Here is a 27648-nt window from a genome sequence, read left to right on the forward strand (position 1 = left end):
CGAAGAAGTGGGCTGTAGCCCACGAAAGCTTATGCTCTAATAAATTTGTTAGTCTCTAAGGTGCCACAAGTACTCCTGTTCTTTTTGCGGATACAGACTAACACGGCTGCTACTCTGAAACCTGTCAAGTGGTAATGAAGCCATTTAACAGGCATTTGCCAACCCCCAGGTATATACTGTCAGTTTCTGAATTTACTGACAAAAACAGTTGTCCATTACTGTAATATTTACTCAGAACATGTTAGTCTACAGGACTTCCATTTAAAATTTGCTTTAAAAATATTTCATTAGTGTGTTGCTGAAGATTATAAAATCACATCTCTAAAAAATGCTTGCATAGATTTTTAAATGCACAATCTGAGTAGTCATCTTTAGCCTTAAATGCTTGGATCGTCAGACATATAGTTTTTTTAAATAAATCATTCAAAAGATCCCTTATCTAAAATACACATGCGAGCCCAGGCTGCCGTCGGGCATAGGAGCACCAGTTTAATAATACTACATAGGGCCCCATAAATCCTAAGGACGGCCCTGCCTGTGCCGGTGGGGGGCTCCAGCTCTCAGCCTCGGGGGCTTCACTCTCATCCCCATGGGCTCCCGCTGGGATTCCTGGGGCAGCAGGGGCTCCTGCTGAGAGCCCCGGGATGGCTTGTGCCTGGGTCTCTTGGTGTTAGCCCCGGGGCAGCTGGTGGCTGAGGCTCCTGCTGTTAGATCCCAGGGCGGCTGGCAGCTGGGGTCCTGCACCCCTGGAACATTCCTTCATACCCCCCGGGAGGCACGCCACACACTTTGAAAACCTCTGCTCTACAGACTCATAATAATGAGCAGCATAGCTCTTTCATTATCTTTAGCCTGTTTAACATCCAAAAGACATTTTTTCTCAATTGCCATTGATACCAGGTTCAGGGCATCTAAAGTCCAGTGCACCATGTTTTGGAACTGTATTAGGTTGTTTGGTGGTGATATTCAAGAACACTCCACATTGTCTCACAAACTCCTCTTGAGGAGAGCAGATATTCTGTATATTAACTTCATCATCACGAACCTCAGATTATTAGTGATCTTGGCTATAGGTGATGATACTAGTGCTGGTGCCTCAACAATAGGGATATCCACAGAAGAGCAAACAAAAGAGAGCGAATGAGCCTTTGACATCTTGAGAGGACAATGGGAGTGAGATGAGGCTGGACACCTAGATCTCCTTCTATGATGTCTAAAGTTCTCCACAAGTGGAGCAAGAACCACGTGAAAAAGGCCACATCCTTATGCAGGTTATGGTATAAAATACCACCAGCAGGCCCAAGAGTACAGATAAGAATAGCTCCTGTTGGAACTAGCAGAGGATGAATAGTCCCTAGAGTCCAAAGCCCCACTGGCCAAGAACTATCTGGAAGCGCCTCAATGTCTATTCCTGAAGTCACCAAAGTTTATCTGATCCATCCCTGGAACTGAAAGCACAAAGTGGGGGAGTGACTGTTAGTGTCTTCACCTGACTCACCTACAGTATGAACAAAAGCTAGTGTACTGAGATGTCAGTACCAGTCAGTTGAGGTTGGCGTTAAGATAGGAATTCTAAGGTGTCTTTGGAAATTGCATCAGGACACAGAAATAGTAGTCAGGTGTGTAAATTATGGTGCCAAAGACTCTGGATCTTAATTCCGGTCTCGAGAGTATTTTTGTTTGTCCTCTCCTTCAAATATTTTCTCTTCTCCCTATGCTTTAGGGAAGAAGGAAACAGTTGTGGGGCCTCCATATATGTTGCTGAAAGTTCTGGTGGGGCAATACTAGCTGTGTAATCATGGGGGACTTCAATTTGCTGGATGTCTTGTGCTGCCAGCACTAAAACATCCTTGGAATTTCTTAGTATTATAGATGACAATTTCCTAACTCAAAAAGTATTGCATCCAACACAGGGAAATTCTATATTAGACATCATCTTCACAGATAACGAGGAGGGTAATACAATGAATGCCAATGAAAATGGGTTTGCGGAAAATAGATTCTGTCAAACTAACTTGATATCTTTTTTGATGAGATCACAAGTTTGGTTGAGAAAGGTAATAGTGTTGACATAATATACTTAGGCTTCTGTAAGGCATTAAACAATTTATTTAAAAACTAGAATAATATAAAATTAACATAGCACACATTAAACGGATTAAGAGCTGACTAACTGATAGGTCTCAAAATGTAATAGTAAATAGGGAATCATCATTGAGCAGGTGTATTTCTAGTGGGTTCCCACCGGAACTGGTTCTTTACCCTATGCTAGTTAACCTTTTTATCACTGATAAAGTTTGCAGATGACACAAAAACTGGGGAGCAGTAAATAATGGAGAGGATAGATATAGCAAGAATCTTTTAATGTTCTCATCACTTAACTTTTAACTTTATTATAAGTTTGCATTCATAGACCAGGATTAGAGTGTAATGTTTCTAATATAAAAACATTCTAATATATGTTTTATTATTGTAAATATTTCAGAGTGACACAGAAATTCAAATAAAATCTGGAAAAAAATAAATTCCAGGTTTTTCACAACTCAGGCTGGATAACTGCTTACTTCTTAATATCATACTTATTGGATATCTTTAATCAGCTGTCCCCCAAGCCTGAAAGAGCCTGTATGGTCTGGGGCTGCCCAGCTCGTTAGGGAGAACCAGAGCAGGAAAAGTTCATGGCCTTACTGAAGCACCAGCTGGGACCTAAAAGACACCTCAGACACCCTCACATATGTACAGAGTGCTGTATAGGAAGTGGAAGGCTTTTGTGCCCTGCTACCGCCAAGTAGGGGAACTGGTAGCTTCCAGCTGCTGCCTCCACAAAGTTCTTTACATGTCTGGGTGCAACAACTACACAAGGTATGCCCTTCTCGAAATATAAGATTGGAGGAATGACTACCTGATTCTTCCAGAAAGTTACAGGAGAAGGGGGCAACTGCCTCCAACAAAGACTTCTCAAGGTAAAGGATTCCTGGAGACTTTTGGGGTGACATGTTCATACAAGGAACATGGATGGATGGATAACATTATTCAGTGCCAGAATAATTTATTTTAAAATACAATACAAAGCTCAGCTTATTAACCTAAAGATAGTAACCTCAAAAGATACAAGTGCTAGCTCTGATTTTATCTTGCTAGAAAGTAATATGGTTTAGGTGAATCTTCTTAGTAAGTACAGCAAGTGGAAATTCTGTATAAACCCCCACTTCCATTGGGATTCTTAAATTTTTTAAATTTAGAATTATGTAAATGTTAAAAAATGAATATTCTTACTAGCATCATGTGGCCGCCTGGTTGCCGAAAGACTCTAGCAGCCCTTGTAGTGTGTTCTACAGCTTCCTTAAAGAACACCATTGAAGTCTGGGGAAGCAAAAAAGACAAGCTCACTTCAATAAGAAAGCAGCTGCACATGGCAAGTGATATTTACAGTAGGTAAGTAAGGGGAAGGGGCTAGCCCGGGGGAAACATACCTAGAAGAGCTGGGAGAGACAGCTCAATTCCCATAACTAGAAAAGTTATAATAGATGTTTATTTCTTCTCTTTCCTATCCTCTTGACTGCCTCTCTCAAAGTCACTTACAGAGATCCTCATGCTGCTACCCATATTGCCACTAATCTCCCTGATTCGCTGCACTCTGTCCATTCTATCCAACAATACCCTACTCAGATTGCAAAAGCAAGTTCTATAAGCTACAATCTGCTCTTTGTTACAGTGGTGCAGCCCCACTGAAGTTAATTAGCATTACAGTATAACCATGTATGTAAGGCTTGGTCCACACTGGGGCGGGGGATCGATCTAGGAAACGCAACTTCAGCTACGAGAATAGCGTAGCTGAAGTCGACGTTTCCTAGATCGAACTAAGTTTACTTACTGCGGGTCCACGCGGCGCAGGCAAGCTCCCCCATCGACAGCGCTTCCTCCTCTCGGCGAGCAGGAGTTCCGCAGTCGACGGGGGAGCGCTTCTGGGATCGATTTATCGCGTCCAGATGAGACGCGATAAATCGATCCGAGAAGATCGATCTCTACCCGCCGAATCAGGCGGGTAGTGTGGACTTAGCCTGAGAGAAGGATTTAGCTTCATGTGGGACAGAGTGGATTTACAGTAGTGCAGAAGAAGATGGACTAACAGCAGTAGGGACAACCAAAATGACCAAAAATCTCTTGTTCCTTGACTCTCCTCAGTGAGCTTCATGGTCAGGAGAGGGGATTAATTTTTGGGAAATGGAGGGAGATGAGGTGGGGAGGAAAGTTTATGGAAGTATCATTATATGAACCAGTGATGTAATCACTAAAAACAAATTGTTAGAACTCCAGAAGATCTTAGGCAGAGATTGTTAACCAGTTTATATAAGGCACCAAACCTTTGCCCCAAATTTTTATGATTCAGTAAAGCTTGGTTAGTTTTTTTCCTCATTATTTTTCAATTTTGTGCAGCATCAGGGCGCAATCCTGGTCTCACTGATGTCAGTGGTAAAATTCCTATTAACTGAAATGGGGCCAGGATGTCACCCCTGTGCTTGGGACAGGAAGCAAATTCATGGAAATACTTAATGAAAGACTGTAATTCCAGCCTGATCAGCAGCAAAAAATATACTTGTACAACCTTAACTTTTAGTTAATGAAGATGTTTGTGTGGAAATTTCCTTGTTTTTTTTAAATGTGTTGAAACTGTTGTGGGGATAGCAATGGTCTATGGGGAACAGGGAGGCAACATCTGAAAATAGGAGCACATAGCAGAATTAGACATATCTGCTGACTTCTGTGGGCAGAAATAAAACTTGTGATGATGATTAGCAGAATAACTTGTATTCAGATTAATTTTTAAATTTAAAAAAGAAGCCTGTGGCTGAGATGTGATGCTAATATAGTGTTTATTATTTTGAAAAAAATATATACTTCAATATATTGTATATACTTCTGCCCATACCAGTATGCAAGTAATTTCTATTAATTTCAACTTGAGCATATCTGCAGGCAGAATTTGGTCCGTATACAATATAACAGCCATGACGCAAGCTGATGTCAAATAAGTTGATGTTTACCCCTTTGCCTGTCCTCACTAAAAAACTCTGGTCTGCACCCGGATCTCTCTTGCAAGTAATATAGCAACCTCCTCCTCTCTAGTTCTATGCCTTGCTCTTTTCCCTTCTCCAATCCATTCAAAATGCTACGGCTAAATTATTCTTCCTTGCTGTCCATGTCAATTGTCTCTATCATTCAATTTATTTTAGTTCCTTATCCTCACTTTCAAGACTCTACATGTTGCCATCCATCCCTACATCTCAGCACCCTATTTCTCCCTATTCCTCATTTTATATGCCACTCTACCCTCTTTAATGGCCTCAGCACTGTTTCTCCCCTAACAGCACGTTGGGAACTTGTGGGAAGCTGTGCTCTCTACAGCATACAGGAGACACGAACACCATATACAAGTCTAACAAATCAACTCCAACTGCAGTGGAACTACATCAGTGTATCTCTGAATTTGGGGAACTCTGCACTGACAGGTACAGAGACGTGAAGGCAGAATTTGTGCTATGGATCATTGGCAACAATTCAGTTAGTGAAATTCTCTGGTAACACTTTTAACGTGTATTATTATTTATTAAATTCACAAGAAAGGAGGTCCTATTCTAAGGCTTTAAGAGACATTTCATTAATAGTGTGAATAGGAAAGTAAAGATAACTCCTTGATGACACTGTAAAACTATTCTGGTGACAAAAATAATGAAATGTTGTCATGCATTTTTCATGTAATGTTGTCCTTTGGCAACATTAAACATTTATTTAACATTAAACAATGCTAAATTAAGAAAGGATAGCATAGTTTAACTTTCAGTTGGGGAAAAGGAGGGATTTAAAAAAATACTGTATTAATTTAAAATCTAGTTTTGACGTTATTTCTCGTCTCACTGAGTTGATACATAACAATGAGTGGTTGGTAGAAAGAAGGATAAGACCACATGCCATATGGTAAGTAGTCTTTGAAATTTGAGACAAATGGAATCCTTTTTCTTATGATAGCTACTATGATTCAGTAGATTTCATATTATTCTTTTTGAATTAGGGAGAGTTTAACTTTGTCTAGTGACAGTCAGTAACACAGTTACTAGAACAGATTAGTTGGTGAGAGACTATTTATTTATAGGTTTATATTGGTGCTCATCACATAGTACCTGTGTGTGTCCCATACTTTAATGAATTTTTCTGCACAGAATCCTTGTGCCATGTTCCAGAAGGGAAACTGAGACCAGAGAGAATAAGTGACCTGTCTAAAGTCATCATGAAAGTCTGTACCAGAGCTAAAAATAGAACCCAGATCTCCTGAGTCTCAGTCCAGTGCATTAACCATAAGATCATCCTTCTACTCTTAACTGAAACCAATGATCCCAATGAAAATAATAAAACACCAATAACTAGCTCTCCTGGACTACATTTTCAAATACACACACACACCTGTTCACCTGCCATGCTTGCAAAACTCACACTTGTGTACTTAAATACTCACTGCATGCAGATATCAAGTAACTGCATACTATAATAATTGTCCAGATTGCATGTACAAATGTAAACTAGGTATATTTTTTATCACAACTTACATGTCTATACTTGAAAAAACAGCATTTTGGCATGCTCAAAATATTTCTAAAATGTTCTCTTCCAAATTTTAGTTTAATAGCTACAGATAACAAGCCATCTGTTTTTTATACCTTAGTATTCGTTGAGTTCATTTTAGTTTGAAATTCTTCCAAGACAGAAACAAGTTTTTCATAGTTAGTGATGTTTCGATAGATTTTACTTTCGAGAGGTGTGTTCATATCCAGAAAATCCACAAATATGGTAGACTCCTCCATCAATTTTTCTTTGGTCCATGTGATCTATTAAAAATACAATTCAACCTATTAATCTCACCATTTTATATGTTAGAAAGCAATGTTCACTGCTGCTCAGAAATCAAACGGTAGTTCTGCCTATTATTGTTTCCCCACAGTTCTTGTTATTAGACCCTCATTTCAGTTGCTCATAACTTTGCCATATTTAAGTGTTTGTACTGAAATTTTCCATACTGGATATCTGTCTAATGATGATTTTTTTTTTAAATTTACAACTAGAAAGGTTCAGCCATTTCTGAGAATGAAATTAGGGAAAGTACATTATTTTTGCCATATTAAATGTATGTCCTTTTCTTCTCAAAGATCTAGCGCCTCCATGCTTTGGAGTAGGAACTTTAAATTTGGCAGGTCGTGTTTTGTGTCAGGGATTTACCTTTTCCTGTTACTTTAAAAATCCATCCAAATTTGGCAGAGTTATAAGACTCTGAAAAATCTCAGGTTGCACTTGCTCAGTAGAATTTAGAAGCTAAAATCTCTGAAGATTCCACCCTCACAGCTCCTAGCACTGACAAAACTGCATATTGTATCCTCACCAGGGCCAGCACCAGGCACCAGCCCTCGCCCCGGGGCTCCGGCCGCCCTCCCCCCGGCGCCCTCCCCCCGGCCGCCGGGGGGAGAGCGGAGCCCCCGCCGGGGCTCGCCGCCCTCGCCCCAGGGCTCCAGCCCCCCCTCCACCCCACGGGGTGGGGGGGGCGGCGGAGGCTTTTTTGCCTGGGGCGGCAAAAAAGCCAGAGCCGGCCCTGATCCTCACAGAGTGAAGGAGCATGCCTGTAAATGCTGTTCTCAGCTTTTCTGTGATAGGGCAGGGCGAGGCACCAGAACTGAGAGCATGAAGACTATCATGTTCTCTCAATGAGGCCCTTTCTGGCTGCCAGGCAGTGTGGAGAAAGAAGAGGCCTGACTGGACTGTAGAAGAGACTAAAGTCAGACCAGGGAATATGGAAAGAAATAGGTTAGGACAAGGATCCTAGTGAGACTGGGACTGGGCCGAGGGGTGGAGGAATGTAACTCCCTTGGGGTACCAGGGGAGGAAGTTTGAGACTGGAACTGATTGGACAAGGAGACTGGGACAGAGAGCTGGTGGGCAGACGGAAAACTATGAGTGGCTCTGCAAGCAGAGTGGGAGCTGGGGTGGAGACTGAGACTGGAAGCTAGTGAGGGAAATATGGGTGGATGACTGGGAGCCAGTTGGCAGTGGGAAGAGGGCACTAGGATCAGACAAGGAGATAATGGAGGGGAGATGGGGTCTGGCTGGACAATAAGACTGGGAGTGTGTGTGTGTGTGTGTGTGTGTGTGTTGGGGGGGGAACAAGGGTGGTAGGAAGAGGGGACAAATCAGATGAGAATCCAGGTTATGGGGAGAAGAAGTGAGACTGACTGGGCAAAGGGCCTGAGACAAGTTGCTGTGGGGGATGGGAGACTGAGGCAGGTCTTCACTACAGGGGGGGGTCGATTTAAGATACGCAAATTCAGCTACGCGAATAGCGTAGCTGAATTCGACGTATCGGAGCCGGACTTACCCCGCTGTGAGGATGGCGGCAAAATCGACCTCCGCAGCTCCCAGTCGACGGCGCTTACTGCCACCTCCGCTGGTGGAGTAAGATCGTCGATTCGGGGATCGATTGTCGCGTCCCGACGAGACGTGATAATTCGATCCCCGAGAGATCGATTTCTACCCGCCGATTCAGGCGGGTAGTGTAGACCTAGCCTGAGATTAGATGAGGACCTCATGGAAGCAGACTGCAAGCCGGGGGCGGGGAGGAACAGAGTAAAGACTGGAGGCTGGCTGGGGAGAGGGGACTGAACTGGGCAAGGATACTGGGACTAGGATCAGATGCCTGAGTGGACAAGGAGTGGCAGCCAAGGAGAATGGGACTTGGAGAAAAAGCTTGGGGTGGGGAAGAAATAGGATTGTGAGAGGAACAGTTTGGAAGGGAGTGGCAGAAGGGGTCAAGCAAGAGAGGAACAGGCAAAAATTTCTCTATTACAGCATATTCTACTCCACAGGCCCGAACAGAACCCAAGATTCCTGAGTCTCTCACCATTCCTCTGCTGTCAGCAAATATATGTGAAACCAACTGACAAAGTGCATCTCATTCCCTTCTAGAGCTAGCATGATGAGCTACTATTGCTATCAGTTACTCAGTTAGCTCAAGAGGCAGAGGTCTGTATAGTGGATATGAAGCTTCCAACCCTGATGATGCAGCATCTGGGTGTCATTGGCCTGCTAAACCCAGGGTTGTGAGTTCAATCCTTGAGGGGGCCACTTAGGGATCTGGGGCAAAATCAGTACTTGGTCCTGCTAGTGAAGGCAGGGGGCTGGACTCGATGACCTTTCAGGGTCCCTTCCAGTTCTATGAGATAGGTATATCTCCATATATTATTTCTAGATAGGTATGATGGAAAAGACAGTTACCTTTTTTGTAACTGGTGTTCTTTGAGATGTGTTGCTCATGTCCATTCCACAGTAGATATGCGTGCTCGCCACGTGCACCGGTGTCGGAAGTTTTCCCCCTAGCAGTAACCGTAGGGGAGCGCCACTAGCGACCCCTAGAGTGGCGCCTCCATGGCGCGGTATAAAGGGCACTGCACTCTCCCCCCACCCTCAGTTCCTTCTTGCCAGACAACTGCGACAGAGGGGAAGGAGGGCGGGATGTGGAATAGAAATGAGCAACACATCTCGAAGAACACCAGTTATGGAAAAAGTAACTGTCTTGTCTTCTTTGAGTGACTGCTCATGTGTATTCCACAATAGGTGATTCCAAGCTATATCAAGGTGGATAGGAGTTCACAAATTCTCGGGACGGAGCACGGCCCTGCTGAACCTGGTGTCTTCCCTAGTCTGGGAGACGATCGCATAGTGCGAGGTGAACGTGTGAACTGAAGACCATGTGGCAGCTCTGCAGATGTCCTGAATGGGGACATGGGCTAAAAAGGAATCAGACGAGGCTTGAGCCCTAGTCGAGTGTGCCCTTACAATCGGCGGCAAAGGGATTCCCGCCAGGTCATAACAGGTACGGATGCACAAGGTGATCCAGTTGGAGAGCCGCTGGGTGGAGATTGGCTGATCCCTCATGCGTTCGGCCGAGGAGATGAACAGCTGTGAAGACTTCCTGAACAGCTTAGTCTGTTCCAGGTAAAAGGCCAGAGCCCGTCTCACATCCAGTGTGTGGAGGCGGCGCTCCTCACTGGACGCATGGGGCTTGGGGCAGAGGACCAGCAGGAAAATGTCCTGATCCATGTGGTAGGCGGAGACCACCTTCGGGAGGAATGAAGGATGTGGGCAGAGCTGGACCTTATCCTTATGGAACACCGTGTACGGGGGCTCGGAGGTCAGGGCCCTGAATTCCGAGACCCGCCTAGCCAATGTGATTGCCACCAGGAAGGCTACCTTCCATGAGAGGTGCGACTAGGAGCACGTAGCTAGTAGCTCACATGGGGGACCCATCAGCCGGGCCAGCACCAAGTTCAGGTCGCACTGCGGGACTGAGGGCCTAACATATGGGAAGAGACGATCCAATCCCTTAAGGAATCGGACAGTCACAGCATGGGAGAATACTGTGTGCCCCTGCACCGGCAGGTAGAAGGCCGATATGGCCGCCAAGTGCACCTTGACGGACAAGGGCGCCAGGCCCTGGGCCCTAAGGTAAAGGAGGTAGTCCAAAATGAGCTGGATTGGGGCAGCCATGGGTGAAATGCCCTGCTCAGCCGCCCATCGGGAAAACCGAGACCACTTTGCCAAGTAGGCTCAGCACATGGAGGGTCTCTTGCTTTCCAAGAGGATGTGCTGAACCCCTTCTGAGCACGTCTTTTCCTTCCAGCCTAACCATTGAGAAGCCACGCCGTGAGGTGGAGTGCCACTAGGTTGGGGTGGAGGAAGCGGCCCTGGTCCTGGGAGAGCAGGTCCGGGTGGGACGGTAACGGCCACGGCAGGGCGACCGCCAGGCTCGTAAGCATCCCTTACCAATGCTGCCTGGGCCACGCCGGGGCAATCAGGAGGACCCGGGCCCTGTCCGTCTTTATCTTTTCCAGGACCTTGCTGATCAGCGGATATGGGGGGAAGGCATAGAGGAACTGGCCTGACCTGGATAGGAGGAAGGCATCGGAGATAGCGCCCCATCCCAGCCCCCCCCGGAGCAGAACCGGGGACATCGACGGTTCTGCCGAGTCGTGAACAGGTCCACTTGGGGAGTTCCCCACTCTTGGAAAAGTCTGTGCACCACCTCTGGGTGAAGAGACCACTTGTGCTGAGAGGAGAAGTCCCTGCTCAAGTGATCTGCCTGCAAGTTCCGGGCGCCCGGTAGGTGGTAGGCCTGTAGGCAAATGTCGTGGGCTATACAGAAGTCCCACAGCTTGAGGGCTTCCAGGCAGAGGGCAGAGGATCAGGCCCCGCATTGCCTGTTGATGTAAAACATCGAGGCCGTGTTGTCCATGAGAACCCTGACCACCCTGCTCTCCAGGTGCGAGAGGAAGGACATGTATGCTAGCCGGACCGCCTTGAGCTCCTTGACGTTTATGTGGCTGGCCAGGTCCTGTGCAGACCACAGACCTTGGGTCTGAACGTCTCCCCCATGGGCTCCCCACCCCAGGTCCGATGCGTTGGACATCAGTTCCATTGACGGGGGCCTGCCTCTGAACGAGACCCCGTGGAGCATGCTCCCTGGGGAGGACCACCATTGTAGGGAGGCGATCACCGGCCCAGGTACAGTGAGAACCTTGTTCATCCTGTCTCTGGCCTGGGAGAACACGGAGGCCAACCAGAGCTGGAAGGGCCTCATCCTGAGTCTGGCGTGGTGAACCACATATGTGCACGCCGACACGTGACCCAAGAGCTGGAGACATGCTCTGGCTGTTGTCACTGGAAACCTTGTGACTGTGTCGATGAGCCCTTTCAGGGACTCAAACCTGTCCGGTGGGAGGGAGGCTCTGGCTGACGTGGCGTCCAGGATTGCCCCGATAAACTCTATGCGCTATACCGGGACTAATGTGGACTTGGTGTTGTTTACCAACAGGTCCAGAGTTGCGCACGTGGACAGAAGGAGCGCCACGTGATCCCGCACCTGCGACCGGGAGCTGCCCTTGACCAGCAAGTCGTCCATACAGGGGAAGATCTGGACCCCACGGTGCCTGAGGTAGGCTGCCACCACAGTCATACACTTTGTAAATACCCTGGGGGCAGTGGACAGGGCAAATGGGAGGACCGTAAATTGGTAGTGTTCCTGTCCAACCGTGAAACAGAGGAAGTGCCTGTGCCCCTCGAATATATGGATGTGGAAGTACGCGTCCTGCAGATCGAGGGTGGCGTACCAGTCCCTGGGATCCAGGGAGGGAATGATGGAGGCCAGGGAGACCATGCAGAACTTGAGCTTCACCATGTACTGGTTCAGGCCTCGCAGGTCCAGGATGGGTCCGAGCCCCCCTTTGGCCTTCGGGATAAGGAAATAGCGGGAGTAGTACCCCTTGCGTTTGAACTCCGCTGGCACCAGTTCCACAACTCCTAGGCCAAGGAGCCGCTCCACCTCCTGCTCGAGCAGAGGCTCGTGATGGGGTCCCCCAGGAGGGACAGGGGCAGAGGGTGGTTGGGCGGGGTAGAGGTAAACTGGAGGGTGTAGCCCCGGGACATGGTGCTGAGGACCCATCGATCTGAGGTCAGCTGCGCCCACTCCGGGAGGAAAGCACACAACCAGTTGGAGAAGGGAAGCTTTACTGTGGGTGGATCCCTGAGGTGAACTGGTAGGTCGCCCCTGGGTGTCCCGTCAAAACTGCCGTTTCCCTGCCTGTTTGCCCTTGGAGGACCCAGGCTGGGGGGCACACCGAGACTGTCTCTGCGGGCGTTTCTTATAGTCCCACGACTTTTTATAAGGGGACTCGTATTTAGAGTGGGTGGCCTGGGTGGGAGCCTGCTGCGGCTTAAACTTAGGTCTAGCCGGAGCTGGACCATAGACGTCAAGAGTCTTAAGCGTAGTGTGGGAGTCTTTCAGGCCATGCAGTTTTATGTCCGTCTGTTCCGCAAACAGAGCCATGCCATCAAACGGGAGGTCCGGCAAGGAGTTCTGCGCCTCACTGGACAGCCCAGACAGCAGGAGCCACAACGCCCTTCTCATGGACACCGCGGAGGCCAGGGACCGCGCAGCCGTGTCCGCAGCATCCAAAGCTGCCTGCAGGTTTTCCCTGGCAGCCGCTGTACCCTCCTCCACCAGAGCTTTGAACTCCTTTCTGTCATGCTCCTGGAGGGAGTCCTCAAACTTGGGAAGAGAGTCCCGCAGATTGAACTCATACCAGCCCAGGATAGCCTGATGGTTCGCCACCCATAACTGGAAGTTAAATAAATTTTCCTCCCAAATGAATCCAACCTCCTTGAATCTTTATTTTTCGGAGATGGGGCTGGTTGGCCCTGCTGCTCCCTGTGGTTGACCGACTCAACCACCAGGGAGTTAGGAGCAGGGTGGGTGTATAGGTATTCATGTCCCTTGGTGGGCACAAAATACTTGCGTTCCACTCTCTTAGAGATGGGGGGCAATGAGGCCGGGTTTGCCACAAGGCATTTGAAATTTTTGCCACCCCTTCGTGGGGTGGCAAGGCCACCTTGCCCGGTACCGAGGTGGACAGGATGTTATAAAGGGAGTCCGAGGGCTCCTCCACCTCCTCTGCCTGAAGGTTGAGGTTTGATGCCACCGTTTTCAATAGTTCCTGGTGGGCTTTAGAGTCCTCCTGTGGGATGGAGGGAGGAGGGGCCGTAATCGCCTCATCAGGGGAGGGTGAGGAGGCCAGCGCGGTACTTTGCGTGTCCACCGGCACCAGAGGAGCCACCGCCTTGTCGCTCTCCGGGCATGGCACTGAAGATGCACGTCCTACCGACTCCTTCCTTGGAGGCTGGGAGAGGGAGGCCGATGGCTGTTCTGAGTCTCCGGCCACCAAGCGGGCCCCCACCGGGGGCTGAGTTGAGGGCCACGGTGCCCACTGGTACCACTGTGCTGGCCACAGGGCCCAGTGCCACTGCACCTGCTGTGGCACCGGTGGGACAGGCTGTTTGGCCTGACCCATCGATGGACGACTACGAAAGGAGGCCAGGCTGACGTATGACCTGCCGCTGTCCCTGGACCAGGAGGAGCGGCGGCGCCGGGAGTGGTGCCGACCACGAGACCGTGATCCCAACGTGGAGGAACAGTACCGCCAGTAGCAGCTAGGGTGACCAGACAGCAAATGTGAAAAATCGGGACAGCAGTTGGGGGCAATAGAAGCCTATATAAGAAAAAGGCCTAAAAATCGGGACTGTCCCTATAAAATCGGGACATCTGGTCACCCTAGTAGCAGCTGCTCTGTGATTGGCTCCGGTGGGCGGATCTGCACCGGCGATTGATGCCCAGGGCTGTGGGAGCAGTGCCGTGGCAGAGTCTTGGAGCGAGACAATGAACGAGAACGGTGTCGATGTTCGTGTCACAACTGGCTATGATAGCTCCTCAGAGACGAGGACCTTCGGCGTCATCTGCCTCGGTCCCGTCTGTGTCCGCTCCTTGAGGCAGAGCGGTGCCTGGAGTCTATGTCAGTTGGAATCCAGCCAGACAACCTGGTGGGGGTCGATGGTGACCTGCGTGGACTACGCATGGGACGATCGCTGAGCGGTGAACGGCATCGGGAACATTCCCTCGACCATGACTGGTACCGAGTCAGGGGTGACTGCAGAGATCCCAGTGGCGGCTTGCCTCTAGACCGTGGGGCCAACATTGACAGTGCTCCTGGTACCAGCATGGACATAACATCCCAGGCCGCTTGCAGGTCCTCTGGCATGGAGGGCATCTGGACATCCGGGGAAGCCTGCTCTGAATGGGCCGGGCTACTCTGCTCGACCTGAGTCAGAGGCCTAGAGGCCAATGGGGACCAAGGACTGCCCAACATGGGTCTAGCCTCTCCCCCAGTCTTGCTTCGGTGCCGCGGCGGAGAAGGCCTCTTCTTAGCTTTCTTAGCATGCCCCGTGGACTGGAGCGGTGCTGACTGGTAGATGGTGCCAGGGGGGTTGCCGCGCACTGACACCGTAGTGCCTGGTGCCAACACGGAGCAGTGCACCGGAGTCGGGGTCAACGCTGACTCCATCAGGATGGCCCAGAGCCTAATGTCTCTCTCTCTCGGTCCGAGGCTTGAACGACTTGCAAATCTTGCAGCGATTGCTGAGATGGGTTTCACCCAAACAGCATAAACAGTTTGTGTGCGGGTCACTCACTGGCATCAGTCGCCTACAAGTGTCATACGACTTAAAACCCGGGGCGCGGGGCATGCCCCGGCCCAGGCGCACTAACTAAATTAAGCTAAAACTAATCGAACTACTAACTACAGGTACTACTACACTGAACGAACAGGAGTTCTGGAGGAGAGCTGCAGCAAAGCTGGAGCAGAGCAGTTCCGAAGCACCTTCACTGGCAGCAAGAAGGAACTGAGGGTGGGGGGAGCGCACAGCGCCCCTTATACTGCGCCATGGAGGCGCCACTCTAGGGGTCGGTAGGGGCGCTCTCCTACGGGTACTGCTGGGGAAAAACTTCCGACAGCAGTGCGCGTGGTGAGCATGCACACCTATTGTGGAATACACATGAGCAATCAAAGAACTTCTGTTTTTTTCAGTTTTTTTAAACAAAGGAAATGACACAAAAAACTACATTAAAAGAACATTATTAAGGTTGCAAAATTAAGCACTCAGAGTTAGGAATGACAGAAATAAGGCTGACTGCATCATAAGGTGTATGAACAAGAACCGAAATTTATGTTTCATAGGCATTTCCTAACTTTTAAGTACTTGACTATGTAACATTAATTGCAATATTTATATACTGGGCAATTTCACATGCACAATTATTTGTGTTCACAATAAAATCAGTAGGCGCACATTGGAAAGCTAGACATTTAATGTGATGTATATTCATGACATATGCAAAGCAGGGTTCTAAATCATTTGTACATAATATCGAAATTTCTAAATTTTTAGCTTTAATAAGTATGGATTGCTCCATTGTAGATCTGAAAGTTAGGATGTATGTTATAAAAGGGATCCAAAGTTACAATCATCCTCAGTTACTTCCAGCATTTCAATGAATCCATGGAAGGATTCCAAAGAAGTAGGAAAGAGTATGAGAGTCTGCACAGGCTATATATTAGAAGTTACTGGAAATAATCTATCCCTTCCTTTTGATCTCCAAACTGTGGCTCTCCACTCATGACAACCTGAAGAATGCTGAGGAAGACTAATTAAAGATTCCAGAACAGCTCTCCCAAAATAAGCATCAGAACAAAATGCTAAATCAAGAGACCAATACTGTGTCAAAGTATGAATAGATCTATCTCCAAGTGGCTGTGTCATAAATCTCTGTGGGCATGTCTAAATGAACAGGCAGTGCACAGCAAGCTGAAATGCAGTTCTTCAAATTTCCAGAGTGCTATGCACTGTTTTAGACCACTACAAGTTTCCTAGTGTGACAGTGCTGCATCTCCCTTATCTAAAAAAATCAGTTATATTCTCAAAGAAGGATATTGGGTTGATCTGGCATGATTTACCTTTGGTAGGAATTTAATTATTCTTTCTTTCAAAATTTGCTCTAAAGCCTTGTATACTATTGAGGTCAGACTAACAAGTCTGTGATTGCCTGGATCACTTTTTTCTCCTTTCTTAAATATATGTACAATGTTAGCTATTCTCCAGTCATACATCTCCATCCCCGAATAGACAGATTTATTAAAAATCCTTGCTACCAGACTTGCAATCGCATGTGCCAGTTCTTCCAGTATTCTGGGATGGAAATTATCATAAAGTGCCGCTATCAATCTTGCAAATGCTAAATTGAAGTCTCAAAGTGGAATACTTTTTCAAACTGTTAAGGACTCATAATTGTATATCCAACTACAACTTCACTGTAACATGACTGAGGAACATTCCTGTTCTTAGTTTTTCATCTTTTGATCTAATTTGTATTAAAATAACTTTTAAAAATGTTTAACTGCGGTTGTTTTTTATTTTAAAATGTTTCCACTGTTTCATTCTGATGTAAAAATGGCCAGTAGATGGCTCTATTACTTCAAAACTTACTCTACTTTTCATGTAGGGCAGCTTAAAAAATGAAACATATGGAAACAAAAAAACCCTATACATAATAGCAAAGATCTCGTCTTATTTAAGGTGTCCAGTAAAAGCAAGGAAAATACAAAAATGATATCAAGAAGGTCATCAATGGATGGTATTTAAGAAGAGAAATTTTAAAAATATGGAATTGTGAAACTTTTTCTTATTTCAATTAGATATATTTTTATGATTATGGATCCAGTCTACGAAATAAAGAAGTTCATGTTAAGGCTTGATCCTGTGAAGAGCTTAACACTTTGGTCCTGACCCAGCAAAGCACTTACATGTATGCATACCATTAGGCACATATATAATCCCACCAAAGTCAATGGAACTATTCACATACTTAAGTTAAGAATGTGATTAAGTTCTTTGCTCAGCTCCTTGCAAGATCTCGACCTTACAGAGGACATTTGGAGTTTATGAAACTGGCCTAGTGGTTCTAAAGTTGTAGCCATGTTTAGAAAGGAATGTAGGAACAATCTGTCTCTCCCAATCACAAAATGGATCTGGCCAGTAGCACATGCGATCCTTGGAGGGCTACAGCTACATATGGCTTCAGTTAATGGCAGTAAATGGTTACATCAGGCCACCTAGCTCCATAAAAAACAGCTTTTCAGGAGAAAGAACGGTTACTTAGGGCTTGTCTACACTGCACCAGTGTGAACTACAGGGGTGTGAATTGGTCTGCTCTAACTGCCCCACATGGATGCTGCTGGCATGAACTAAAAGGTACCTAGTTCACGTTAACATAGTCCTATCTCACCGCAAACACGGTATCTTTTAGATTGTTCCAGAAGCATACACATGGGGTAGTTGTCATGCAACACTTTAGTCCACTCTGCAATTCACACCCCTATTGTCCACATTGCAGCATTCTTACAGTAACTGGAGTTCTTAAAGATGCTTTTGTTAAAATGGATCTCAGTGTAGGCATGTGTGCCTTGTACATGCATGCCCAGAATCTTTTAACTAGCAGTGTCCACTGGGGTTGTGCATGTGCACTGCATGCTCCTTTGTCCCCTACGGCAAGGGTATAAAGGATGGAGCAATCTCAATTGACACTCAGTTCCTTCTCACATTTCTTCTTCAAATTGCAAAATTTTCAATTGTGATCTGAATATACTCTGGAATGCCTGATGACTGCAGCCATGATATTCTACGCATAGGGATCACAGTGGCTGTTGAGTGTGATGCACTGTCAGCAGCATCCAAAGAGGGACGTAGTGATGTTTTTGCCACCAAATGGCCAGTCGCGGCTACAACCTTCAATTCATCTCTTGTGTCTTGATGGGGTTTGTCACTGAGCTGCAAAACTTTATTCTATTGCAAGAAATCATAGTTGGCCAACAAAACCTGATAGTTGGCTACACAAAATTGCAAGCTAGCTGAGGAATAAAACTTTTCCCCCAAAAGTTCCACCTTCTTGAACTCCTTATCCATAGACATAGGCCTAGGAGGGCCAGGCAGCTTAGATTTTTCGTGAGCTGCTGTGACAAAACTAGAGACTCAGGGACCAAGTGAGTAACTCAAACCCCTTAGGAGTGGACATGAAATCTGTGGTCTTCCTTTTTTGGTGTGTCTGACAAAGATGCTGAGTGTTGCTACAAATCCCAGGCCTACTCAATAATATCATCCATGACAGGCACGGCCAATTGACCCTGTGATGTTGTGTGCAGAATGTCAAACAATTTATAGGACCTTTCTTGGACCACCTTCAGACGAATTTCTAGAGCGTTTGCCATTCTTTTAAGGAGATCCCAAAAGGCTTGAAATTCATCTCTTGTAGATGAAGTTGGGGCCATATTTTGTCTCATAATGATAAGGTCAGAGGAACAGGTTGAGCCCCATAATCTTTAACAAAGTACTTGTCCTTGCTATGGGTTTCCTGTTCAGAGCCTCGAAGGAGCTCCTGATGTGACTATTGAACCCCCTTTGTAGATTCCTTAGGAGGAGGTGACTTAACCTTGATCTTGTTGCAACTGAATCAGAAGCAGACAAGTGAGGATTTGGATTCTATGTTGGCCAATATCACTAAGACTGCCATCCATATGGGAAGGGCATATGGTGCCACAAAGGTGGGAACCATGGAATTTCAGATCTCTCCAGAATATCTCTCCATTTATAACAAGATTCCGCCCCCCCCCAGCTATTCTCAGGAATTAGTCTAGGTGAATGAGGAGATCTCCTAGGAGAAGGGTGCCTGGTATTATGAGAAGGTGAAGATGCAGACAAAGAAAATTCCTCTAAGGCAATGGTGGCCAATGTGCCTGAGAAGGAGCCAGAATTTGCCAATGTACATTGCCAAAGAGCCACAGTATTGTCAGCAGCCCCCATCAGCTCCCCCACCCCGCCTGCCAGCCACCCCGCTGATCAGTGCCTCCCCTTCATCCCTGTGCCTCATGAAGCATGCAGGAGGCTCTGGGGGGCCAGGAGAAGAGCGAGGGTGCGTCAGGCTTGGGGATGGGGTAAAATGCGGGCAGAGCCTGTGGCGGAGGCAGGGGTTGAACAGTGAGCATTGGAAAGTTGGCATCTGTAGCTCCAGCCCTGGCATTGGTGCCTATACAAGGAGCTGCATATTAACTTCTGAAGAGCCGCATGCGGTTCCGGAGCTACAGGTTGGCAACCCCTGCTCTAAGGGAAGTGCAGATCCCCAAGGTGATGTAAGTAGAGGTACCACAGAGGCTGAATATAAGGAGATTTTCTTTTTTGCAAACTTGGGCTCCTGTACTGGCTGAGACCTTGATGCAATTGATAAAGGAGAAACATCCAGCAAAGGTTCTGTAATGATGTTCAAATCAGCAGACGTGAAAGCTTGAGCAGAAACAGGAAGGAGTATTAATGGTGATGGTATCATGACTGACAGTACCAGTGTAGAAGTCTCAGCAGAGGGATTCTTCTTATCAGGATGCCATACTGAAGACTCTAGAACATACAGTACTGAGGATGCAAACCAGGCCATGGAAGATAAAGGATGTGGTACCGTAGCAGAGGAACAGGATTCCACAACTTTCTGAGACGCACGATACCACAGGTGGGCAAACTACGGCCCGCGGGACCGTCCTGCCCGGCCCCTGAGCTCCCGGCCAGGGAGGCTAGCCCCCAGCCCCTCCCGCGCTGTATCCTCCTCCCCCGCAGCCATGCTGCTCTGAGCGGCATGGTAAGTGGGCCAGGGCTGGGCCCAGGGGGTTGGATAAGGGGTGGGGGGGTCCCAGGGGGCAGTCAGGGGACTGTGAGGGGGCAGGGGTATGGATGGGGTCGGGGCAGTCAGGGGACTGGGAGCAGGTGGGTTGGATAGGGGGTGGGGTCCCGGGGGGCGGTTAGTTGCGGGGGTCCCGGTAGGGGGTAGATGGGTCGGAGGTTCTGAGGGGGGCAGTTAGGGGGCGGGAAGTGGGAGGGGCGGATAGGGGGTGGGGAGGCACAGCCTTCCCTACCTGGCCCTCCATACAGTTTTGTAACCCCAATGTGGCCCTCGGGCCAAAAAGTTTGCCTACCCCTGCACTATATCAATGAGACTATACCAATGAAACAGACACAGCAAGTTAGAACTGTGAAGCCTTTAGCCTTTTTTTGCCGGTACTGGAGATGGTGAAAAGTGCTGAGCCCCCTCCGAAGACTTCTACTCCCTCCTACCTCAGGCAGCAGCTGTCAGTTACTGATCTGAACAGGATTGCTGGGAAGGCTCAGATTTTTTCAGGGAAGCCTGAGGTCTTTCAGAGCCAGAAGACCTTTTAGCTCCTGGAGTAGTGTGTCTCATAATCAAAGCACTAGTTGAAACCAAGAAGACTGCTTATTAGGAGAGAGCACAGAGTTCAAGATACAAACATGATTTCTCCATCAAAAATCATTTAAATCTGGCATCATGTATCTTTTCAACATGCTTAGAAAGACAGTTTCAAACAGTATACTTACTAGGAGAATGGGTTACTCTGAAATAAGAAGGCATATTGAATGTGCATCATTAGCAAGCACAACTGTCTTGCATCCTAGGCATATTTTAAACCTAGGGATTTGCACTCTGCCATCAGACCTATCCTTGTTACTTAGGCAAGACTGAAAGAAGAAGAGATTCCCAACCCCACCTTTTTTTTAAAACTCAATGAGCTTAAATGAAACTTAACAACAAACTAATGAACTGATAACTGATTTTTTAGACAAAGAAAATGCAGATCTAATCTACCTGGATTTCAGTAGGCATCTGATACAGTTCCACATGGGGAATTATTAGTTAATTTGAAAAGATGGGGATTAATACAAGAATTAATACAAGAAAGATGGGTAAGGAACTGGTTAAAGGGGAGACTACAACAGATCATACTGAAAGGTAAACTGCCAGGCTTGAGGGAGATTACTAAGGGAGTTCTTCAGGGAATAGGGTTATGGTAATATTATATAAGATGATCTGGAGGACCTTGAAAACGGGAGTAATAGAAACAGGATGAAATTTAATCGTGCAAAGTCATGCACTAAGGGACTAACAAAAAGAATTTTTGCTATAAGCTGGGGACATATCAATTGGAAGCAACTGAGGAGGAGAAAGACCTGGTTGTACTGGTCGATCACTGGTCGATGACTATGAGCCACCAATGTGATGTGGCTGTGAAAAAGGCTAATGCAATTCTAGGATGTATGAGATGAGGTATTTCCAGTAGAGATAGGGATATGTTATTACCATTATATATTCATTGGTTCTTCTTTTGTATGACATTTGAAAAGCATCGGGCTGGGTTTATAATTGAATTTTAAGATTTGAAAGCCATTCTAATGTTTCTGGGATAAGCTAAGTGGATCCTCCTTGTACCTCCACTGTAAGCGTAAATGGGACAGTTGTTTGTGATGTGTCACATGATTTGTACCTCACCACAGTCACAATTTGGTGATTCTTTGATTTTCCATTTGTGGAGAAAATATCCTCGCCTGGCGATGAGACCTCATCTGGAATACTGCGTAATTCTGGTCTCCTGTGTTTGAAAAAGATGATTTCAAACTGGAACAGGTGCAGAGAAGTGCAGAGAAGGATGATCAGAGGAGACTTAAGGAGCTTTGTTTAGCCTAACAAAATGAAGGCCGATGGGAGATATGATTGCTCGCTACAAATACATCAGAGGGATCAGGGAGGGAGAGAAGTTATTTAAGTTAAGTGTCAATGTTGGCACAAGAACAGATGGATATAAACTGGCTACCAACACGTTTAGGCTTGAAATCAGACACGTTTCTAACCACCAGAGGAGTGAAGTTTTGGAACAGTCTTCCAAGGGGAACAGTGCGGGCAAAAAACTTAAATGGTTTCAAGACTGAGCTTGGTATGTTTATGGAGTGGATGGTATGATGAGATTGCTTACAATGGCATGTGGCCCACCTGCGACTGCTACTAGAATATATTCCCAATGGCTGGAGATGAGACACTAGGTTTGAAGGGCTCTAAGTTATTACAATGAATTCATTCCCAGGTGTCTGGCTGGTGGTCTTGCCGATATGCTAAGGGTCTAACTAATGGCCATATTTGGGATTGAGAGGGAATTTCCCCCCAGGGCAGATTGGCAGAGACCCAGGGGTGGGGGGTTGTTTTCCTTTCTCTGAAGCATGGGTCCTGGGTCACTTGCTGGTTTAAATTAGATTAAATGGTGGATTCTTTGTAACTTGAAGTCTTTCAATCATGATTTGAGGACTTCAGTAACTCAGCCAGAGGTTATGGGTCTATTACAGGAGCTGGTGGGTGAGGTTCTGTGGCCTGCAATGTGCAGGAGGTCAGACTGCATGATCATGATGGTCCCTTTTGGCTTTAAAGTCTGTGACTATAACTATCTATTACCCTAATTCTAAGCAAGGAGGCAGGAGGACACTGTAGTTCTGACTTGCTGCCATGGGAGGTCAGAAGGAATTGAGTGGCAGGTTGCGGCTGCTCCATTCTTTATAATCTTGCTGTAGGTGGCATGAGGGTGTACAAGGTGCATGAACACCCCTAAAGGACACTGCTGTCTAAAAGATGCACAAGACGCATACACTTTCAGTGGGATCTGTGTGGAAAATTGCTTGAAGAAGAACTTGCTCTTTGCTGCTTACAGGTCTGGTTTAATCCATTCAGCTCTCATGTTTAGATTCAGTAAGTGTTCAACCATTAAGACCATTTCAAACAAAGGAAGTATTTTTGTCATTCAAGAGTGCCTTCGACAAGAAATAGTGTTTTCTAAGGACAGCATATTAATAAAACAAGCTTCTTTATCATTTTACAGCAAAATACAGCAATTTAGCATGGATTGCTGGTTGTAACCTGTAATGCTGTTTTTCTCTTGAGCATTATGGTTTTTTTGCAAGCATCTTTAAAAAAGGATTTGAAGTAAAGGGTATACAAATCAACAATGTATTGTTCTCTAGCATTTAAAATGAAATCTTTACTTTGTAAATGATACTCACTTCTCATCAATAATCAATACCAATTTATTATGGATGTCTGGCAAACAGATGACTACTCTATTTTGCATTTATATCTCTACCAATTGATCAGTATTAAAAAAAATCTTTACTATATTTGTTAAAATGTTCACTATGCTATTTTAGGAGATTTGTAACTCCCAACCCATACATATTAAAATAAAGACATTCCTGTATTTGGTTTACAAAACCTGATGCAATTGCAGACATATATTTTGTTCTGTGTAACCCACCAACTTGGTACAGCTAACACAAGTTCTAGACATAAGATCTGTCTAATTCCAGGGAAAAACAAACATATTGTAATCCATCACAACCTATTTGAAGGGACCTGGTGAAGACTGATAGGCCATGAAATTGATTTCCCTTCCCCATCTAAAATGACTGATCTTCCAGATGTTTTCTGTGCATTTCAAATTCCAATTAACTTTTGCAAATGCAAGAAAACATTTAAAAATAGCATGCAACTTGTCAGACAAACACACACCACACACATACAACACAACAGTAGTCTATTAGAGAAGAAGTACAAGAGAAATATTTCAATGATTAGTTGTGTATCAGTAATTCCCTGGTGATTTACATATTACTAATTACATTTGATTCTTCCTGTAAAACTGCTTTCAACTTGCCACGTTCAAAACATGGTACAACCCTAGAAGCTGACAGTTTGCCTAATGTTGAACCTGACTAAATATAAAACAGTGAAATGTGTCTTGTAGTTAGAGTTGCTTTTGTTCTTGCAAACTGTTATTGGAATAGCTAGTTAAACTCTAATGGCCAGTTCTTCAGCTGGTGTAAATTGATGTAGCTCTACCGAGGTCAATGGGGCTGCGCCAATTTAAGGCAGCCAATGTTAATCTGGCACCAGATGTTAAAGGCATGTTAATGCCTTTGTAGCATATTTAGCACTGTGCTAATAATTGGTCAAATTGTCAAGTTATTTGAAAAATACAGAATCTACAGCATTTCACCTTGGATTATGATCTTGTGAAGTCTCATAGACTAAGCCGGGTTAAGCATAGTCAATATCTGTAAGAGAGAACTCCATGGAAAACTGAGTGCCATAGGAAGCAGTGTTGGTGTTTCTTATAAAATAATTCCTCTTTGACTAAATTCACAACTAAAAATGTGTTGTACAGTATTTTAAACATTCCTAAATTGCTACAGACTGAAAACATTCATAGTTTGCTACAAATTCATATTTCCTGACAGCAAGTTAAACAGATATAAATACACCACAATACAGTACATAAATGGGAAAGTGTATATTACTGTAATTCCTGGCTTCATTATTTAATTTTTAGCACCTAAAGCAAAGTATGCTGAGATATTTCCTTATTTTTCCAGATAAATTTCAGCTGAAAACTACATGTGAAAACTATCACCTACATGTAGAGAAATATTTATTCTTTATCAAAAGAAAGCTTTATGTGTTATCAAACTCCAGTATGCTTGCTTCTGCTCATCTCCAACAGTGGTAAAAGATGGAGAAAGACCTCCCTCTGCCCTCCCTTTGTTTACCCACACAGGGTCAGCTAGAATCAGTCACCCCAATCCTGCAAGCCTTCCCACATGGAACTCCTTCTGAAATCAGCAAGAATTCTGTATATGGGGGATTGAGGAGCAGGCTAACTTTTTTAACGTCAGGCCAAATTCTGCTCTTAGTTACACAGGATTTATACTGGTGTAAATTAGAGCAGATTATGGCCCTTAATTTATACATCTATGATTACTATTCTTTTTTATAACTAAGGAAGTTTTCCAAAAGGGCCTAAAACAAATGCATAAAGTATTCTTCTTCATAAAAATGTCTAAAGAAAAATACATATATTTACCTTAAAATAGTTATGGAGTTCATTTGCAAGAAACTGATAAAAAATCTCTCTTTCAGCAGATTCAATCAGGCGATCATGGAATACTCGAGTTGTTTCATGCACAAAGAGAAGAGCTGCAGTTTCGTTTGAGACAATAACAGACCTGTGGGCTTGCAACAGCCCCTGGAGCACCTGTTAGCAATTTTAGTACATCATGTTTATATAAAGTTTTAAATTACCGGTAATTGGATTACTAAAAGAGATCCTGGTATGTTTATTTTTAAACTACCATATATTGTATTAAGCTTTATCAACAGTAGTATCATACATTTTAATCAGAACTAAAGCATTCAAATATCTCTTACTTAAGGTATGTGTTTTCTTCCCTTGCACATGCATTCAAGGGAGCAGGAGGGTACAAGAAGCCTTCTCCTACATTATACCTCCCACACAGGGGATGGTAACATGACAGTTCCTGGGCCATAACCATGCTTACAACATCATGCTAGCCAGGGAAGGTGGGAGGACATGAAACAAAGTGCACATTGCATCCCATATAGGATGTAGCAGCAGGTGTATCTTCCCTGGGCATCAGGAACTACAGAAAATATTGTGCCTCTTGAGGCACAGTGGGTCCAGGAGTCCTAATGGGGTGGCGCAGCTCAATCCAAGCCCTACCACAGGGCTGTTGGTATAAGCCAGATGACAGTCCATATTTGGTCAGCCATAAGCATAAGCAATGCAAGTGACTGCCTGGGGTACTTTTTGCGATGTTGGACAGTTTGCGACACATGGAGCTTACATGAGCCAACTTTCCATGCATACTAGGAATAGAAACAACTCCTGACCTAATTATTTCCCCTTTCCCATCTTCCCTGGCAGCATGAGGCCCTGAAAATTCATAAAATAGCTCTTGTTTGAGTTCCATTACTGTAAGATACTGTAGTATTTTATTTTATAAGAAATACCACACTTGCTGAAATCACAATTTACTGAAACTTTTAATAGTGCATGAAAATGTTTTTATATCTGTAGATCATGCACAACAGGGACTGATGTATATGCTCAGCCTTCATTCAAACTTTAATCCTTTCAGTAAATGAATATACTCAAAGGGTTAATTGAGCCCTGGTATAAGTGGAAGCACAACTTCATTGAAGTCAATGGAGTTGTGCCTAATTGTCGCAGGGCTGAAAATGGCCAAAATTATTTAGTTCCTAGATATTTGTTTATAATGTTAACACATCTTTTTACTGAAGGCAATAAAGGTAAGATACAACAGTATATACCAGTGCACAAGTAAGTGAGATATAGGTTAGTATATAGCGCTCATGGTATGGGCACTCTGGTAGGTAGCAACAAATACTTTTAAAACGAATAATTTGCAGTGTGAAGGAGACTATCCCATTCCGCCCTCTGTTTTCTTCATTTTATTAATAATTATTTCTGAGTGATCTTGGCAATTCTGAAAGCAAAGACTGGATTATATGGAAATCTCCAGATTTATTTTCCTTGTATGTCATAAACCAAATTGAAACTATCATAGGACTCCAGATGGCAAGACTAATTTAATAATCTAACTCCAAGAACCAGGCTACATTCAGTAGACAAAATTATACACACTCTTGCTTGTTCACGCTGCACAAAAATTGAGAATACTTTTATGGCAATCTAAAATGTCTACTGCAGTATAACACACCTTGAAGAGATCTCGTAGATTAAATGTATAGTGGCACTTAGCTGGCGTTGGGAGCATGCTGCGGCACATACTATAGTATACAGCTATGGAAGAGGAAGTTAGAAAGTCATTGCATTTCTGAACCTCAGATAAGAATCTGTTGTTATACAAGTATGTTCCCAGATGAACCTAAAGAAGAAAAATGTATATGATTTAGTTACCACTTCTTAAGAAAGGTTTAAGCATATTGCTAACTGCTGAAATATAACAAAATTTATAAGACAAAAAGCAGCAATTTTCATTATTATTTTAACAGGAAAAGACACTCTTACTTACCTGCACAGTAACTTTGCTTCTACAAGATGTGTTGTCCACTGCTGGTCTGTGTCCACTGCATTTAAGCAAGAGACTTTTGGTCAGCAGTACCTGTTTGGGTGAGGCATGTGACTCAGGGTCCTCATGCCCCCAACTGAGGGCATAAAAGATTGGGCCACTCACACTGCCCCACCCCCAGTTCCTTCATCACCGAAATCCTTATGAAAATAGACTCCATAGTAGCAAAAACGTAGGGCACGTTATGGAATGTGTATGTACAGGTAAGTAACTGTTTCTTCTTCGAGTGCATGTGCACATATATATTCCATTGTTGATGACACCCAAGCAATAGACATGTTGGAAGTGGGAACCAGTAGTCTTTTAAAACAAAGACTATAGAACGTCTTT

At 45.2% G+C, this 27648-nt stretch overlaps 1 protein-coding gene across 1 annotated transcript in view; it reads right to left on the bottom strand.

The window, feature by feature from the left end:
* DNAH14 (dynein axonemal heavy chain 14) overlaps positions 1–27648 on the bottom strand; it is a 439459-nt gene that overhangs the window by 123040 nt on the left and 288771 nt on the right. Inside the window, 4 exon segments of the mRNA XM_029912981.1 lie at positions 3277–3363; positions 6687–6881; positions 25269–25439; positions 26947–27114. Coding sequence (XP_029768841.1) covers positions 3277–3363; positions 6687–6881; positions 25269–25439; positions 26947–27114 — 621 coding nt within the window.

The sequence above is a fragment of the Terrapene carolina genome, unplaced genomic scaffold, assembly GCF_002925995.2.
Source record: "Terrapene carolina triunguis isolate 2854851 unplaced genomic scaffold, T_m_triunguis-2.0 Scaffold406, whole genome shotgun sequence".
NCBI lineage: Eukaryota > Metazoa > Chordata > Testudines > Emydidae > Terrapene > Terrapene triunguis.